The sequence below is a fragment of the Pistacia vera genome, unplaced genomic scaffold (genome assembly GCF_008641045.1).
Source record: "Pistacia vera cultivar Batoury unplaced genomic scaffold, PisVer_v2 Contig418, whole genome shotgun sequence".
NCBI classification, from domain to species: Eukaryota; Viridiplantae; Streptophyta; class Magnoliopsida; order Sapindales; family Anacardiaceae; genus Pistacia; species Pistacia vera.
This window is the reverse complement of record NW_022196244.1, coordinates 623,323-643,347: the sequence shown is the minus strand read 5'-3', so window position 1 is coordinate 643,347 and position 20,025 is coordinate 623,323. Positions and strand designations below refer to the sequence as shown.

The 20,025-nt window shown below is 35.0% G+C and overlaps 1 protein-coding gene and 1 long non-coding RNA gene across 4 annotated transcripts; both read right to left on the bottom strand.

Annotated features, from left to right (window-relative positions):
• Positions 1-4,143: 4,143 nt before the first annotated feature.
• Positions 4,144-10,254, bottom strand: LOC116142766. 3 transcript variants are annotated; one of them, XM_031428171.1, is made up of 10 exons: positions 10,145-10,254; positions 9,247-9,514; positions 7,935-8,817; positions 7,102-7,816; positions 6,835-7,009; positions 6,206-6,386; positions 6,035-6,115; positions 5,756-5,866; positions 4,819-5,088; positions 4,144-4,620 (listed from the first exon to the last, which is right to left on the bottom strand). In XM_031428171.1, the coding sequence occupies exons 4-10, from the start codon at positions 7,739-7,741 to the stop codon at positions 4,393-4,395; spliced, it is 1,686 nt and encodes a 561-aa protein (XP_031284031.1). In that variant the 5' UTR covers positions 7,742-7,816; positions 7,935-8,817; positions 9,247-9,514; positions 10,145-10,254; the 3' UTR covers positions 4,144-4,392. The 3 variants fall into 3 exon arrangements, with proteins under 3 accessions (XP_031284031.1, XP_031284030.1, XP_031284032.1); XM_031428170.1 differs by having other exon boundaries at positions 7,102-7,748; XM_031428172.1 differs by having other exon boundaries at positions 6,859-7,009; positions 7,102-7,748.
• A 947-nt stretch (positions 10,255-11,201) lies between these two features.
• LOC116142767 lies at positions 11,202-12,341 on the bottom strand. Its single transcript, XR_004130039.1, has 2 exons — positions 12,187-12,341; positions 11,202-11,473 (listed from the first exon to the last, which is right to left on the bottom strand). It is a non-coding gene; the product is annotated as an uncharacterized LOC116142767 (long non-coding RNA).
• Between the last annotated feature and the right edge of the window lie 7,684 nt (positions 12,342-20,025).

Here is a 20,025-nt window from a genome sequence, read left to right as displayed (position 1 = left end):
TTGGGCCTTGTTCCTGGGGTTTTATCTGCTTTGTACTTCTCTGTCGTCACACTACAACAATTACTATTGTTGGCTTAGCTGGTGAAAGGATCAGAGCAATTCTTGTTCTTTTGTTTTCAGAGCGTTGATATGGTTGCTTGTGTTACAGCTAAAATTAAACTTTCAAATCTAGCTCAAGTACTTTCAGACACTTGCTATTTTACCACCTCTTTTCGCATTTTCTTTCTAGGAAACATACTGGCAACCTAGTCAGTGAGCAGATTTTACACTGAGCCTCCTAAAATGTTGAAATTGATCAACCTGGAGTTTGGGTGCTTGTAGCTGGTGGCAGCTCTGTTTCTGTTTTCTCTTCCCCTCTATCATCAGAGAACAATCTATCCATTTTATATGAACTCTCGTCCATCATTCGTTTCACATGGACAGGCGTCTACATATAATGGACTCCCGTCCAATAACAATAAACGACCATCCATAGTTGATGAACGGTCGTTCATTCGCAAAATATTGGTTCATGGGATACGTGGCTGGTCTGAGTCATGGGACACGTAATTCGGTGTAATAATTCAGTGCACAGTGTCGATGTCCGTAGCATTGTTGATACATATAGATAGGTTTATTCACAGATCGAATCGGAGAAGAGGCCAGTCGATGATTGAACCAGGTCGGGTTCCTAATCATTGTTCAAAACCCACCATCCAATCAGCTTTGCCCACTCCCCGTTTGTCGTCGACCGGTCTTTTTGGGCGCCTACCACTAAAAATTCCCCAACCAACCTACCCTTCTCCTGAGTCTTGCCTGTTAGCACGCCTACAACCTGCCCCTACAAGTTGCTCATAAACCACCTCCCACCGCTGCCTATCCCTTCCAACAGCCACAACCCAACCACCACTCCAACAGCCTCTACACCATCCCCACCCACTTTTCCAACCCTCAATTGACCCAGAACAACACCCTAACACCCGCCCGCCAACTGTTCGATAAAATTCCCCAACCAACCAAAACACACTCCACTAGGTGGGCTTGGATAGGAAACCCTCCTTTTCTTCTCTTCTCTTCTTAGGCTCTTCCATTACATACAATTGCCGTCAGAGTTGGGAATGCCAATGACCAAAAAATCAACAAACAAACCACAAACACTTTAAATAAACCTTCCTCGATCATCTTTCAACCAAACAAACACAAAAAACTAAACGAATCAAACCTAATTAATCAATCAAAACTCGGAAAACCCTAAGGTGGGGAAGCTTCAATCGTCGGCTATTGGTGAGTAAATGGAATGGGGAATGTTGGGGCTTTTGGAGAGGAAGAGCAAGTGAGTCGATTGATGGTGACAGAGACAATTTCCGATAACGGAATCGACCAGAAAAGTACACGATTGATTCGCGCGATTCTTGCCCTTTTCTGGCCACTTGTGGCATCGGAAATCTCTTTTGAGACCATCAATCAACTCACCGACCTCCCATCTCCAAAACTCCCAAACTTCTCGATGCCAGTTGCACGTCATTCACTACTCTCCGCCACCTAGGGTTTCATCATTTTTGTGCCAATTCCGCTTGATTCCCGTGGCCAAAATCCAATCTTCCGCAACCCTTTCATCCTCCGATCCCCCCTCTTCAAAACCCCTCAAACTCTTATGCTTGGTTACTCACCATTCATCAGCCGTGAATATCCGCCCTTCGCCATTTGCTACCTTTTGGAATTTTAAATTTTGATTTCAGATGCAAAATATTAATTAACCATCCTGTCCTCACTTATAACTAACCTTTTACCATCAGCCTTTCCTCACAATAAAAATTACTGACAAATTTGTACTTTAAGTAAAAATATGGTATTTTAAAAGTGTGAGGATGGAAAAGTGTCATTAAGAGTGGTAAAAGTCAATTAACTCTTTATTAATGGGTAATTATTTTAAAAAGAAAATTAATTCTTTAGCCTATAGTTATGAAAATTGGATTGAACTTTGTTTCTGTCGTCTCTTTAGGAAAGGATTTTAATATTTTTTAAAAAGGATTTTGAAATGGTTTATAATTATTTTAAAAATTTATATTAATAAAAACTGTTTACAGGAACATTGACCCATAATTAAAAAAACAAATAAATATGACATTTTCAAAATAATTGCGTTTTTATATAATTATAATATATCTAAAAAGAAGGAAGAAATTATATCCCCATGTTTGTTTCACTCTTTTAAATCATTTTTCTGTTTAGGCATGGCAATGTTCCCCGAAATTTCGGAGACCCGTCTCATCCCGCCCCACCCCATATGGCACGGGGAAGCCCTGGTTTTTTCTGGGATAAGGGCAGGGGTGGGGGTGTTTTAATCCCCGTACCCAGGGATGGGGCGGGGAAGGGTGATGCATTTCCCCCCACCCCATATATAATATACAAAATTAAAAATTGTATATATATATTTACTTTTCAATAATACCCCTATATTTTACCTAATTACACAATTATCCTACCTATATAAACTCATGTTTTTCCAATTTCCCTCACCATAAACAATTGAACAAGAGCAAACCCTAACCCATATTTATGTAAAATTATATATGTTTAAACGATTAATTTAAGTGTTTGTTATATGGACGAGAATTAACTATTGTGTTTAGTAATGTTCAAATTAATTCATGTTTATGTAAAATTAATAGGGCGGGGATAGGCTTTCAACATTCCCTTGTGGGGCAAGGAAGGAGAATTCCTGTCATCCCTGTAACGGGGATGGGGCAGGGGTGGGGAGTGATTTTGAGGGCGAGGATGGGTATGGTGAATGAGATCCCCGCCCCGTCCCATTGCCATGCCTATTTCTATTATCCTATTTGGATTAAAAAACAGAATGTGTGTTTGTTTGCTTATTGAGATTATTATTCTAAAAATTACTCCAAATCAAATAAGATTTTTTCTATTGAAAATGAAAATAAGGGGAGACTTGTTTTCTATTATCCTATTCTATTCAACTTAAAACATTTAGATTATTTTTAACCCCCTATATTTGTTAATTTAGCTAAACACCCCCACAATAAAAGTTTAAAAATTAACTAAAGCACCCTAGTCAGCAACCACTGTCGACTGCCAATTGCCACCGCTGTCGTTAGAGTTGGAACAATGCACGACCAGCCGAATCTGGCCGGTCGTGCGCTAATCTTACCATTTCCGGCCAGATCTACGATCAGAGTTCTGGCCATAATTGACGGCTTCATTTTTGTGAGGTGTTTTTGTTAATTTTTAAAGTTTTATTGTGGGGGTATTTAGCTAAATTAACAAATGTAGGGGGTTAAAAAATTATCTAAATGTTTTCTAAAAATGTACCAAACAACTTTTCAGCATTTTATCCAACTCTGATATAATTTTCAAATATTATACCAAACATATTATCAGAATCTTATCATGTTCTATTTAATCCAACTCAACTCAACTTAAAATAGTTTTTCAGAATATCAGATTTCAAATAATCTACCAAATAGGCCATATACGTTCTAATCCATATATATTCCCTATTGTTGACCAAAATATTGACACATTAATACAAACTTTAAATGAATATTTCATGTTGGTTTGGATGAATTTTATGTCCGTTTGATTTGTGATTAAAAAATCATTTCCAAAAACTAAAATATGATTCAAAATTTTGAGTTGTATCTTACTATTTTTAGTATTTAAAAATGTGTTCGATATAGAATTTAAAAACTATTGAAAACTGGCAAATTGATTCTTAACCGTTTTCTAATTTACACTTTTTAGGATTGTATATGAATACTGTTTTCGAAAAACAATTTAACTTATTTGTACCAAACACATTCTCATAAGATTTGAGGTAACCCTTGTTTTCAAAAACAAAAATTGTATATAAATTTTATATCAAATGGATCTAAATATCCCAAATTTTTAATGTCAAACATTAGGGGTTTATTTTCTTCGTCCCCTTGATAGATAGTTAAGACTCAAGTGTTACAACAATGATGAGAGGTTTTTATATATATATATATATATGTTCACAAGGGTTTTATGATATTTTTAGGAGAATTCTAATAATTTTAGAGAGGTATCTAATACTTTCCCAAATTGTTGGGGCGCTTGAGATTTACCATCTCTCGGGGGTGAATTAAATTAACCCCAAACATTATATTAAGATAAACAATAATTACTTCGTCTTTGTATCAACTTTTTCGATGTCGTACTTTACAACATAATACAAATAAGTTTTGCTATGGTACAATGTTGTAACAATACATCAATGTGAAACTTGTAAATCAAAATAATAAAACTTGTAATATCCTCTATCACATAATCGTATTATAGCCATAGCAGTGGCTAAATCAACCATATGGGTTGATATCTCAGTTTATCTAAGTTAATTACACAGGCTAAGGGGAACTAGAAACCATAAAACATCTAAGATTTGGCATTGACATCCTCATTTAGCAAGCAATCTTCTTCTCTTTTAACCTTTACTCGGTATACCTTTTTTGGTAGCAATTTTTCCTTATATTTCTGTCCTCCCTCTTCTTCAATATAATCAGTTGTTGTCAAGAACTGCTCACAACACAGGAAATGTTCCCATATCATCCCTAAGGTGTCCTTAAACATACTATAGCTCGAATCGCTTTCACGCTTCTGTGCCTACAAATTGAAAACAAATCACAATAATGAACACATGCTTGATCTTCATAATCATAGTCAACAACTGAAATATACACTCCGTTGCACAAAATTCATATTCAAAGGTTACTTTATTCATGGATCGATATCATTAAAATGTAAACAAGTAAATGAAGAGTATCTCTATAATAATATTTGACAATCTAAATAGAAACTTACCAGTAATTCCGAAACTATTCCCTTGAATTTCAGAGAAACCTCCCTTGTAGCATCCTCAGTTGCAGTCTCAAAATTATATCGATTAGCACTTTTTACCTCGAGCAACAACCATGGGCTTTTATAAACTTCAGATATTGTGTGCCAAATCCCAACAACCTTGTATCTACTACTCTGAGAATATGCTGTCTGGGGCCATCTGAATCCACCCTTCTTCGCCGGATCCACAACTGCAGAATCGATCAGATTGCTAATCCTCTGCCATTCATTATCCTGAAAAAGTGCATACAATTATTTTGAACATATAACAAATTCTCAAGGATAATTTGAATCCAGCTAGAAACTCTAAGATATGGAAAATTCATGTTAAACCACTATTACTTTTGGCTTTAAGATTATATTAGTATCTAAAAATATGCAATACATATAATTTCTTCAACTCAAAAGCGGGAACAAAGAAGCAAAAATCTCAATGCACAAGCGTTAACCTTTTCAAGTCTACAAGTTTGGATAAGTGCTAATATAGAACCCATTTGGTAACTGATAGATACCTCTCCCAATTCAGTCAACCACAATAGAAACAACAAGCAAATAATCGAGAATTAAACTCAGAGAGCAACAAGCACCTGTAGCCAAAATCCAGAAACACTAGCTCTTATATTGATATTCCAGCAACACAAAATACACAGCAACAAGAACTTAACAAAACTAGCCAAAACAGAAAATCAAATAAACCAGAAACCAAAACAAGAAATCAAAATGGTTTAAATGATTTCTCCTTTTCATTTTTTTAAACTTAAATGATTTTACTTAAGTTTTGACTAGAAAAAGATATGTAAGACCAACATCAAAAGGAAAAAGAAAAATTAAACGAATAGCAAGGTGACACTAAATCAGTCAAACTGAAGCATTTTAATTTGCATGGTTGTAGATAACTTACAGTCAATGCTGTTAAGATCCTCTTGCCACTAAGCATCAGCCTTAAATCAACAACCTTATCAAGGCATGATATGTTTATTACCATGTGACGAAGTTGGTAAATTAGTTTGACCTACAGGAAGAAATGCTTATAATTTAATATGAAATTCCATATGCAACAAGAAGAAAAACCTGTGATTACGAAATGACCCTGGTTACTGAATTCATGAGTTGTTTCATCTCCATCCATATCAGCATAAAAATATTTGATTGTAGAAAAAGTTAGAAGCAGAGAGCTTGCCTTATAGAGCTCAAGCTTTTTATCATTGTTTAAAGTACATTTGCATGATATAATTGAGTCTTTTTGTGTGCTGTCAGATAACTGCAAAAGGAAAAAGGTTATTAAGTCAGTATTTAACTAAACCAAAAGTACAAGAAGCTTGATCATATTGTGCTCAGAAAAGGTGATTACCCTGACATGGTATATATCCTTCTTCCCTTCAAAATCAATTCCAATTTTTGGCACAGCTTCCATTATAATTTTTTCCGTGTATGAAGTAGGAAAATTTGTGTAAAATGATTTACTCAATTTTTCCAAAGTTGTCTCAGAAAGCTGACCTTTTCTGACATCGTCGAACAACCTTGAAACATTCCTGAATCAAGAAGATTAACATTATAATTGCCGCTTGGTCCACTTTTAATTACAACTATTACTGGCAGATGCTTGCTTTACATTGTGAAAACTACTATTTTATGTAATAGAAGACCAAACGTATTTATACAGTAAGACATGGTTAGGGAAATGAGAACTTCTGTTATGTCAAAGAAATGTATGTAAATGGTCAATCAAGAAATAATCAAGCATGGCGATGGATTATTTTGTTTCCAGCAATAGGCTAGGAATGTGTCTACACAGATCAAATACCAATTCTTAGATTGAATGAAAGCTTCCATGAGATCTAACTAAACGTGGCACCATTATCCAATACATCAAGTCCAGTAAGGATATCACTATCTGGCATAAGCATCCTACAAGGGATTGGGGGGGTCAAGCCCATGAAAAAGAATAGCTAGCTATTCAGAGAAAACTGGATAACATACCCATGAAAAATAATTTTGCCAAACCTAGCAACCAATTTTGGATTGACTTCCTCCAGGTCTTGACACTTCATTTTCTTCCTCACATTTTCTAAACAAGACAGTAAATCTGGCCATGCCTTTTCTGCGACATATTCCCACGGTCTTCTGGATACATTCCCTCCCTCTTCATCCTTACCTAACAACCAAAAGATAAAAATAAATAAATAAATAACCTGTTAGCTGAATACAAGATTTTAAGAGTAATACCAAAAAGGGCAGACCACTAACCTTTACCCAGATGACTGTTCACAAAAACAAAGGAGGGATTTTGTCCATATTTGGGTTCTAAAGAAATCGGCTTAAGACATACAGAAGAAGGAAAATGATTATCATTTTCCAAACCTGTTGCAAGGCATTTAAAAACTGCGCGTTCTGGGTATACAATACTCCTAGTACTTTGTACATCATATCTCGGCGACCTCCACATAAAATGTCTATTGTTTGGAGGTGGGGATGGCCTCGCCGAATCATCAGAATGTCTATTGTTCCGAGGAACAAATTCCCTTCGAGTTGAGGAGGGCCTTTCCGATTCAATTGAAAGTCTATTGAACTGAGGATCAAGCTGCCTTTGAGCTGGGGATGACCTCTCCCAATGCTTAGACTGTTGCCCCTGTCTTGCAGCCATTACGACCCCAATATTTTGTACATCATGTCTCGGCGATCTCCACCAAAAATGTCTATTGTTTGGAGCTGGAGATGGCCTCTCCGAATCATTGGAATGTCTATTGTACCGAGGAACAAATTCCCTTCGAGTTGAGGAGGGCCTTTCCGATTCAATTGAAAGTCTATTGAACTGAAGATCAAGCTGCCTCTGAGCTGGGGATGACCTCTCCCAATGCTTTGAATGTCGCTCGTGTCTTGCAGCCATTACGAGCCTAATAGAAATAAACAGCCACTTGAACTAGTCAACATCAGTATTCCAGATTGCAAATTGTCTAGATTTCTTCAGGTTCCCCAGTCGTCAAATAGAGGAACACATTAAATAAAAATAATTAAATAAATAATAATCATCAATGAATAAAAAACTAACAATTCATATAATAAGAATTCGTCTTACTTACAAGGGATTTCAAGGGCTAGGCAGTCTTGTTTACTTTTGGCTGATCTTCCCACTTAATAAGTATATGCGTATCAAGAAGAGAGATGTCGCTATCCAGCTAACTTCTTCAAGAAGGTGTCAAAGTTACTTCTGAGAAAGTAAATGAACCATTAAAGATTGAAATGACCTTTTGCTTTTCCCTTTCCCTGTTCTTGGTGGGTCATGGATTTGTGGAAAAAAATATTTCATCCAGATTTTGCAGATTGGACATAATAATTACATAGAAACTTCCTAATTTAAAACAAATTATAGGATCCCTCCTGAATATTTTGGACCCACTTCTTCAACGTAAACAGTCTAACTCAATTCGTTAACGGGAATTAGTTAATGGTTTTCCGTAAGATGAGTCCTAAGGGCATAAGCACAAAATTAAGAGAGTCCTTTCAACTCCAAATTTTGCAGAGAAACGGAAGGCTGTATCTTTTTATGTAACTAGTGCAGTTATACTTTTCTTTATTTTGAAGATTTCTAGCATCCGCATCAGCAATTTTCCTTGATCAGCATGTATCTTCAACACAAATACACATAATCTGTGGATGATTTACCAAGCATTCCATTGTTGAAACGCCAAACTTGTACATATTTAATCACTTACAAGGATTAAAAAAGAAAGAAGCAGCAAAAATATTTTGTAACAAATATTAACAAGTAAATGTTCCACCATTGGAGACGGACATGGGCTATTCCGATAACTGACATTAACGTATTAACATTTTTCACAGTAGGTAAACTTGGCATGAGTTGCTTATGTCAAGAAATGCTCACAACACAGGAAATGATCCCATATCAACCCTAAGGTGTCCTTAAACATATTATACATGAGTATCAGCGTCCACCTTCTGTTCCTGGAAATGAGAAAAAAATATACAATATAAGCATGTAAGATCTTCCGTGTACTGAAAAAATAAGATAATGAAAAGTGCAGAAATATGGAAAAAAAAAAAAAAAAAAAAAACAGAAGCAATTCTACTTATATGATTCATTGCAAAAAATAAATAATAATAAATAATCATTAAACTTAAACACAGTAAACTCAAAAATTTTCATTATAATCTTCTATGTTGAAATTGTTCATAAAACATTTGTAAAAACTTGCATTTCATTGAAATTTGCAATGCTGAAATTGTTTAGCAACTCAACGGTGAAACTAGAAACAAGATCTGGGAAACAATCACTTAAATGATAAATTCCTGAGTAGCAATAATTTCAATTATTAAGTCCCGCATGAAAAGAGATGGTCAAGTGAAAAAGTCGAATGCAATAAATAACAATACCAGTATGTCCGACGCTAATCCCTTCAACTTCAGAGTAATCTCATTGTAGACTCCCCAGTAGAAGACTCAAAACTAAATCGATCAGCATCTTTTACCTTGAGCCTCAAGGATGAGCTTTCATACAACTTAATTTTTGTGTGCCAAACCCCACTAACACGGTACCAATCCCCCAAGTTTGACTTCCCTAGGGGCCATCTCAAACCACCCTTCACTCCTGGATCTAAACAGCTGAATTAATCAGATTTCTAAGGCTTTGCATTTCTTCATCCTGGAAGAACACATATAATCAGTTTGATCATAAACATCATTCTCAGAGATAAATGAAACAGCTATAAACTAAAACATTTGATCAATACATGTTAAACTACTGTTCCTTTTGGTTTTACATAATCACTCCTCTCAAAGGATTGACTCCAACACAAAAAAAATAAAAAAAATAAGGAACCTAATTTTACAAAGCAAAAGAATTACAACTTCTGCTTAAGTCCACAAGTTGGTAATTAAAACTTTGATTCTGATGATTTTGTTTTTTTACTTCAACCATTTGTTAACTTTCATGATGTCTGGGGAGGAAACTCTCATAAATTGTAATCTTCAGTGAAACGGTATTGTATATATGACTGTCTGTTTTTAACTCTTTGAGCTTTGTCTTGTATTTCTTCTTTCTTCATCCCTTAGAAAATAGACTTTGACCAGATATAATCAAGTTATAGAACGAAGATTTCCTTCTACTGCTTTAAAGTTGTTTTTTTCTTTGTTTGAAATGAAGAAATATTCTGATTAATAACGACAAAGATAACAATTAGCATGATTAAAAGAATGACAGAAAAAAGAAACAAAGTTATGCTAAATTATTCTACCCAAAGCATCTAACATGTAAGGTTGCACATTAACTTACAGTTAAGTCAGTGACAATACTCTTGGTGCATAGCATCAACCTCAGGTCTAAATTCTTATCCACGCATGATATGTCTAGGACCATTTGATGAACCGGGCTTAATTCAATCTACAAGAAAAATATCTCCAATTATGCTTGAGTCTCTACATACTAAATAAAGATAAATTCATAGTGAATATAAAATTTTGTTGGCAATTCAAAATATAAATAAACAAATGAAACCAATGAGGTGCTTAATATTTCTTTATGTTCCTGATATATTACCCAGATCCAAATCCCATGAAGCAAAAGGCACTCTTCGAAAAGGGAAAATTCAAGTTGGTTCATAATCAGCAATGTTTTTGCAATTTAACACTCAGGACCACACCTTTAACGTTATATATGCTTGGGTTCATTAGATAATTATCTAAGGGCTAAGTCAAATTGACTTGTTGGGTTTGTATCAGGACTTCTTACTCCTGTATAAACAAGTCTTTTACAAACAATGCAAAAGAGTTGAAAACTATTTCTTTTTTCCTCTTCTTTTAATGGTGATTTCCATTTAAATGTTTCTAGGAAGACTTCTAAAAAGGTCTTAATCAGATTCTAAAAATTTCTATCCTTATCCTGTTTCTTCATCTTTTCTTGTTTATATTATAGTAGTTCCATCACTTTTTACATCAAAATTCATCTCACAAACTCAGTTCAATTCATTTTCTTTTTACTCAAAAACATAGATATAGGTACCGTTGACAGCTTCATTTACCTCTACGGTTCCTGGTATAATTACCTTTAGCAAAAGCCTTGTTTCATCTACTGTACTAAAGCAAGCAACTCTAAATGTTTAAGAATCATGATTATCAAATTGAAGCATCAACCTCCATCATCCTATTTGCACAACATTGATTTATTTTTATAACAGGTTAAAATAATGGCAATATTCATGCAAAATCTGCTATATTATCCACATATATAAGCATGTCAGTAACAGAAAGCTTGCCTTATAGAGCTCAAACGTTTTATCTTCTTCTACTCTACATTTGCATGAAATGATCGACTTTGGTCATGTGCTATCAATCACTTAGACAATGAAATTTAAGTCAATAGCTATATCATCTGAAGTACAAGTAACATGATTGTAATAGACAGGTGTTTAGAAGAACTTTTACCTTGATATGGTATACATCCTTATCTGCTTCAAAATCAACTCCTATTTTTGGCACAACTCCACTTATAATGTTTTCCGTATAAGAAGTAGGAACATTTGTATAAAATGTTCTCCTCAATCGTTCCAAAGTGGTTTCAGCAACTGGATCCTTTTTGACTTGTTCTATGTTCACAGAATTGGTCCTGCATCACAAAGATTAATTTTATAATAGCTGCTTATTCCACATTTTATGTCACCAACTATTAGTACATATGTTTTCTTCACATTACAAACTAATTAAGCTGCAGAAATGACTAGAAGGGCAAATACATTTGGTAAATAGAGTATCATCATTATAAGGTTAGAAATAGGTCAGCCTGCAGATTGATTGTTTTCCCAATTAAATATGTTATGTGATTGGTCAGTCAAGAAAAAGTCAGGCAGGGGAAATGATAAACGAGTTATTAGCACCAACAATCAAGCAATTCTCAGGTAAGACAAGGCATCAACAGCAGTGCTAGATATGTGCTTTTGCAAGTGTTTCCATCTTCACAAAGGGCAACGGAAGTCAAACGAAGGGTTTGAGTGAACTAGTAAATCCTAACAAAAAAAGTGGCCAATTCCAAGGCCATGTGATAGCATGCATGATAAATCATTGTTTTAATTTCCTTTACTTTGGCTTTTTAAGAAATATTACTCAAAGTTTCTGATTCAGAGATTTAATTCACTCCTATCCCTTCCATGGGAATAGGTAGGAGAAAACCTCATACTTTCCCTCTATTTTAACTGCTAATTGACCATAAGATTCTATACGATTCTAGTCTCAGTCATTTTGGTTTATGTAACATTCATAAAGAAAGAGAAATCAAGAAGCATTATATAACATTCAAGCCGATAAAGTAAATCAATTATTTACCCACAAAAAAGAATTTTGCCAAATCTAGCAACCAATTTTGTTTTTACTTTCTCCAGCTCCTTGCACTCCACTTTGTTCCTCAGATTGTTAAAAGAAGTCAATAAATCTGGCCATACATTTTTAGCAACAAATTCCCAAGGTCGTCTTGATATATTCCCTCCGAAAAAAAATCAATAATGCATAATAAATACAATTAAAGTCCACCCACTCCACAAAAAAATAATAAGGAATCAATAATGACACAACAAAAATTATTATGCACAGCGACAAGAATTCTCATACTCAAAACAATTTTTATTGATCATCAATCAAAAACCAGAAAAATGAAAATCCAGAAAACCGAAAACCCCATTTTCCCAAAACATTTAACGAATTTGATCAAAATCGATATCATCAAAATCACAACGAACAAAAAAAAATTGAGACAAAACATCAAATAAAATATTGAGAACTAAACAGAAAGTATAAAAAGAAACAAAAATTTACAACAATAGCTTGAAATGAACGTGATGAGTGAAGTACCCGGGGATTATCATTGGCAGAATGCTTATTATTGTTGGCAAAATTGTGTTTGGTCATCACCGTTTTGATGATAATAAAAAAAGAACAGTTCTTAGCTAAAGGATTCAACTTTGTGAACATATCAACCAGCTTTTGCACATTGAATTCCGAATCCGATTTCGGAGATTCCAACTTATTGTTACTCTTCTCGTTGTTGTCGTTGTTGTTGGTGGTGGTGATTGTGGCGGTGGTGATTGTGTTGGCGGCGGTTGTTCACCGGCAATTTCAGCAACAGCAGCCATAGGATCAAAAAAGGTATAAAATTTTGAATGTAAATTCAACAAAACAAAACAAATGAATAAATTAAACTACAAAACTTTAGTTCAATTGAAGAATTCAATCGAGAGATAAGAATTGAAGACGAAGAATGACGATTGATTAAACACAGAGGAATGGCGGCTGAACACAAAGGGATGCCGACTGACCACAGAAGATGAGAAGGAGTGAGCAATTGGGATCGTAAAAGCAAAAATGAAAATCTTTTGAATTTTGGGGATTGTTCTAAGGAACCGGTTTTCTGTCCAAACCAGTGTGGATCTGCGGTTTGCTACTGTTCTACCCGTCCGACTCTGGTCCAATCCGCGTGTATGCATGCAAAAAGCTACGGGCATCGTACTGTATACTGAATTTTACACCAAATTACATGTTTATGACTCAAAACAATCACGTATTCCATGATAATAATGCTACGAACATCTATATACATCGAATTGTTATACTGAATTATATATCTCGTGAGTCGTAACTCATACCAATCACGTATTCCATAAACTAATATTTACGAGTGGAACGATCGTTATCAACATAGACGATCGTTCACTGTTATTAGATAGAAGTTTATTATACATGAACATCATCCATACAAAATAAATGATGGACTCTCATTCATGTTACATAAATAAAAAACCTATTACTATAAACCCACCCATACTTTAAAAAAAAAAAATTAAATAAAATAGGACAGTCATTCACCATTTCTTGACGCCATCCCTTAATTTTGGACTATCTACAGTATGGACGGGGTCCATACTGTAACTTTTTAAAAAATAAAATATCTTATGAACGGTTCTAGAGCTGTAAAGCATTATATTCTATGGAGTTTTCTCAATGCGGAAGACATGTTAAAGTCATGTTGATTTTGGCTGGTGTCATTGCATATGCTGCGAAACTGGCATCTGCTTTGGATGGAATATGATGCTGTCTAAGAAGTGGGAGATTGATGGAATTTACGTTTCTGTTCTTGGGCCTTGTCCTGGGGTTTTATCGCTTTGTACTTCTCTGTCGTCACACTACAACAATTACTATTGTGGCTTAGCTGGTGAAAGGATCAGAGAGAAGTTTGTTCTTTTGTTTTCAGAGCGTTGATATGGTTGCTGTGTTTACAGCTAAAATTAAACTTTCAAATCTAGCTAAAGTACTTCAGACACTTGCTATTTTACCACCTCTTTTCGCATTTTCTTTCTTGGAAACATACTGGCAATATAGTCAGTGAGCAGATTTACACTGAGCCTCCTAAAATGTTGAAATTGATCAACCTGGAGTTTGGGTGCTTGTAGGTGGTGGCAGTCTGTTTGTTTTCTTTCCCCTCTACATCAGAGAACAATCTATCCATGTGACTATCATCTGATATAGTGATGGCTGAAAGTATTTTATTTCAGCATTCAGGGGACATGGTTTTCTTCTTAAATCAAGTATCAGTTGTCAGAGGTTCTCTTTTAGTTCCCTTTATGATGGGTGCATGGACTCATTTCTTGACTGCATAGTTGACCAATTTCTTTTGTCACCTGCTGGCATGGTTGATGACGCCATAGAAGGACTAGAAAGCATGAAGAATATTGAGAACAACGTTCAGAATGAAGAGATTGTTTGATGTGCACGGTAGTTTGTAACTGATATAGTCATCGTGGATAGCAGAGAGATTGATTTGTGCATAATAAGTTTTTCTCATGAAGATCTGTGCTGACTGTGTTTACCTGCTTAGATTATGGATGGTTGTGGACGTCAAGAAGGAAAACCCTCAGGAATTAACATTTTGATAATCCTTTTGTTGATTACGGACTGGTTTTGTGAGCTGCTTAGAATATTAATGCTTCTGAAAACTCGATAGAAAAATATATGGACGGGCGTCCCGAAATTGTTTTCAAACTTTTGTTTTAATTGAAGCAATTATCAGGCGTCATTATATATTGACGTCCGTCATCATTGAGGGATGCCCGTCCACTATATAATGGATGAACATTCATAAGTTTTTTAAATTTTTTAAGATATTGTAATTTTTTAAAAAATTACAATATGACGAATGTCCATTCTAGGTGGACGGGGTTCCAAATTAAGGGATGGTCATCCAAAATTGTGAACAGTCGTCCCTTTATTTTATTTAAAATTTTATTTTTTTGTATGGACGGGTGTCTATTTTATGTGGACTCTCGTCCATCATTCGTTCCGCATGGACAGGCGTCCACAATAATGGACTCCCGTCCACATATAATGGACTCCCGTCCAATAACAGTGAAAGACCGTCATAGTTGATGAAAGGCATTCATTCGCAAAATATTGGTTCATGGGATACGTGGCTGGTATGAGTCATGGGACACGTAATCGGTGTAACAATTCGGTGCACAGTGTCGGTGTCGTAGAATTGTTGATGCATATAGATAGGTTTATTCACAGATCGAACCGGAGAAGAGGCCAGTCGATGATTGAACCAGGTCGGGTTCCTAATCATTGTTCAAAACCCACCACCAATCGCTTTGCCCACTCCCCGTTTGTCGTCGACCGGTCTTTTTGGCGCCTCCACCACAAAAATTCCCAACCAACCTACCCTCTCCTGAGTCTTGCTGTTAGCACGCCTACAACCTGCCCCTACAAGTTGCTCATAAACCACCTCCCACCGCTGCCTATCCCTTCCAACAGCCACAAACCCAACCACCACTCCAACAGCCTCTACACCATCCCCACCACTTTTCAACCCTCAATGACCCAGAACAAAACCCTAACACCCGCCCGCCAACTGTCGATAAAATTCCCCAACCAACCAAAACACACTCCACTAGGTGGGCTTGGATAGGAAACCCTCCTTTTCTTCTCTTCTTCTTAGGCTCTTCCATTACATACAATTGCCGTCAGAGTTGGAATGCCAATGACCAAAAAATCAACAAACAAACCACAAACACTTTAAATAAACCTTCCTCGATCATCTTCAACCAAACAAAACAAAAAACTAAACGAATCAAACCTAATTAATCAATCAAAACTCGGAAAACCCTAAGGTGGGGAAGCTTCAATCGTCGGCTATTGGTGAGTAAATGGAATGGGGAATGTTGGGGCTTTTGGAGAGGAAGAGCAAGTGAGTCGATTGATGGTGACAGAGACAATTTCGATAACGGAATCGACCAGAAAGTACACGATTGATTGCGCGATTCTTGCCCTTTTGGCCACTTGTGCATCGGAAATCTCTTTTGAGACCATCAATCAACTCAGACCTCCCATCTCCAAAACTCCCAAACTTCTCGATGCAGTTGCACGTCATTCACTACTCTCGCCACCTAGGGTTTCCATTTTTGTGCCAATTCCGCTTGATTCCCGTGGCCAAAATCCAATCTTCCGCAACCCTTTCATCCTCCGATCCCCCTCTTCAAAACCCCTCAAACTCTTATGCTTGGTTACTCACATTATCAGCGTGAATACCGCCCTTCGCCATTTGCTACCTTTTGGAATTTTAAATTTTGATTTCAGATGCAAAATATTAATTAACCATCCTGTCCTCACTTATAACTAACTTTTACCATCAGCCTTTCCTCCAATAAAATTACTGACAAATTTGTACTTTAAGTAAAAATATGGTATTTAAAAGTGTGAGGATGGAAAAGTGTCATTAAGAGTGGTAAAAGTCAATTAACTTTATTAATGGGTAATTATTTTAAAAAGAAAATTAATTCTTTAGCCTATAGTTATGAAAATTGGATTGAACTTTGTTTCTGTCGTCTCTTTAGGAAAGGATTTTAATATTTTTAAAAAGGATTTTGAAATGGTTATAATTATAAAATTTATATTAATAAAAACTGTTACAGGAACATTGACCCATAATTAAAAAAACAAATAAAATGACATTTTCAAAATAATTGCGTTTTTATATAATTATAATATATCTAAAAAGAAGAAGAAGAAATTATATCCCCATGTTTGTTTACTCTTTTAAATATTTTTTGTTTAGGCATGGCAATGTTCCCCGAAATTTCGGAGACCCGTCTCATCCCGCCCCACCCATATGGCAGGGAAGCCCTGGTTTTTTGGATAAGGGCGGGTGGGGGTGTTTTAATCCCCGTACCAGGGATGGGGCGGGGAAGGGTGATGCATTCCCCCCACCCCATATATAATATACAAAATTAAAAATTGTATATTATATTTACTTTTCAATAATACCCCTATATTTTACCTAATTACACAATTATCCTACCTATATAAACTCATGTTTTTCCAATTCCTCACCATAAACAATTGAACAAGAGCAAACCTAAACCATATTATGTAAAATTATAAGTTTAAACGATTAATTTAGTGTTGTTATATGGACGAGAATTAACTATTGTGTTTAGTAATGTTCAAATTAATTCATGTTTATGTAAAATTAATAGGGCGGGGATAGGCTTTCAACATTCCCTTGTGGGGCAAGGAAGGAGAATTCCTGTCATCCCTGTAAGGGGATGGGGCAGGGGTGGGGAGGTGATTTTGAGGGCGAGGATGGGTATGGTGAATGAGATCCCCGCCCGTCCCATTGCCATGCCTATTTCTATTATCCTATTTGGATTAAAAAACAGAATGTGTGTTTGTTTGCTTATTGAGATTATTATTCTAAAAATTACTCCAAATCAAATAAGATTTTTTCTATTGAAAATGAAAATAGGGGGAGACTTGTTTTCTATATCCATTCTTATTCAACTTAAAACATTAGATTATTTAACCCCTATATTTGTTAATTTAGCTAAACACCCCCACAATAAAAGTTAAAATTAACTAAAGCACCCTAGTCAGCAACCACTGTCGACTGCCAATTGCCACCGCTGTCGTTAGAGTTGGAACAATGCACGACCAGCCGAATCTGGCGGTCGTGCGCTAATCTACACATTTCGGCCAGATCTACGATCAGAGTTTGGCCATAATTGACGGCTTCATTTTTGTGAGGTGTTTTTGTTAATTTTTAAGTTTATTGTGGGGGTATTTAGCTAAATTAACAAATGTAGGGGGTTAAAAAATTTCTAAATGTTTTCTAAAAATGTTACAAACAACTTTTCAGCATTTATCCAACTCTGATATAATTTCAAATATTTACCAAACATATTATCAGAATCTTATCATGTTCTATTTAATCCAAACTCAACTCAACTTAAAATAGTTTTTCAGATATCAGATTTCAAATAATCTACCAATAGGCCATATACTTCTAATCCAATATATTCCTATTGTTGACCAAAATATGACACATTAATACAAACTTTAAATGAATATTTATGTTGGTTTGGATGAATTTTAGTCGTTTGATTTGTGATTAAAAAAATCATTTCCAAAAACTAAAATATGATTCAAAATTTTGGTTGTATCTTACATTTTTAGTATTTAAAAATGGGTTCGATATAGAATTTAAAAACTATGAAAACTGGCAAATTGATTCTAACCTTTCTAATTTACACTTTTTAGGATTGTATAGAATACTGTTTTCGAAAAAACAATTTAACTTATTTGTACCAAACACATTCTCATAAGATTTGAGGTAACCCTTGTTTTCAAAAACAAAAATTGTATATAAATTTATATCAAATGGATCTAAATATCCAAATTTTTATGTCAAACATTAGGGGTTATTTTCTTCGTCCCCTTGATAGATAGTTAAGACTCAAGTGTTACACAATGATGAGAGGTTTTTTTTTTTTTTTTTAATGGCTTTATATATATATATATATATTTATATATATATATATATATATGTTCACAGGGTTTTATGATATTTTTAGGAGAATTTAATAATTTTAGAGGGTATCTAATACTTTCCAAATGTTGGGGCGCTTGAGATTTACCATCTCTCGGGGGTGAATTAAATTAACCCCAAACATATATTAAGATAAAAAATAATTACAGTCTTGTACAACTTTTTCGATGTCGTATTACAACATAATACAAATAAGTTTGCTATGGTACAATGTGTAACAATACATCAATGTGAAACTTGTAAATCAAAATAATAAAACTTGTAATATCCTATTACATAATTGAATTATAGCCAATCAACCATATGGGTTGATATCTCAGTTTATCTAAGTATTACAAGGCTAAGGGGAACAGAAACCATAAAACACTAAGATTTGGCATTGACATCCTCATTTAGCAAGCAATTTCTACTCTTTTAACCTTTACTCGGTATATCTTTTTTGGTAGCAATTTTTCCTTATATTTCTGTCCTCCCTTCTTCAATATAATCAGATGTTGTCAAGAACTGCTCACAACACAGGAAAGTTCCCATATCATCCCTAAGGTGTCCTTAAACATACCATAGATTGAATCGCTTCACGCTTCTGTGCCTACAAATGAAAACAAATCACAATAATGAACACATGCTTGATCTTCATAATATAGTCAACAACTGAAATATACACTCCGTTGCACAAAATCATATTCAAAGGTTACTTATTCATGGATCGATATCATTAAAATGTAAACAAGTAAATGAAGAGTATCTTCATAATAATATTTGGCAATCTAAATAGAAACTTACCAGTAATTCCGAAACTATTCCCTTGAATTCAGAGAAACTCCCTTGTAGCATCCCAGTTGCAGTCTCAAAATTATCGATTAGCACTTTTTACCTCGAGCAACAACCCTGGGCTTTTATAAACTTCAGATATTGTGTGCCAAATCCCAACAACCTTGTATCTACTACTCTGAGAATATGCTGTCTGGGGCATCTGAATCCACTTCTTCGCCGGATCCACAACTGCAGAATCGATCAGATTGCTAATCCTCTGCCATCATTATCCTGAAAAAGTGCATACAATTATTTGAACATATAACTAATTCTCAAGGATAATTTGAATCCAGCTAGAAACTCTAAGATATGGAAAATCATGTTAAACCACTATTACTTTTGGCTTTAGATTATATTAGTATCTAAAAATTGAATACATATAATTTCTCAACTCAAAAGCGGGAACAAAGAAGCAAAATCTCAATGCACAAGCGTAACCTTTTCAAGTCTACAAGTTTGGATAATGCTAATATAGAACCCAT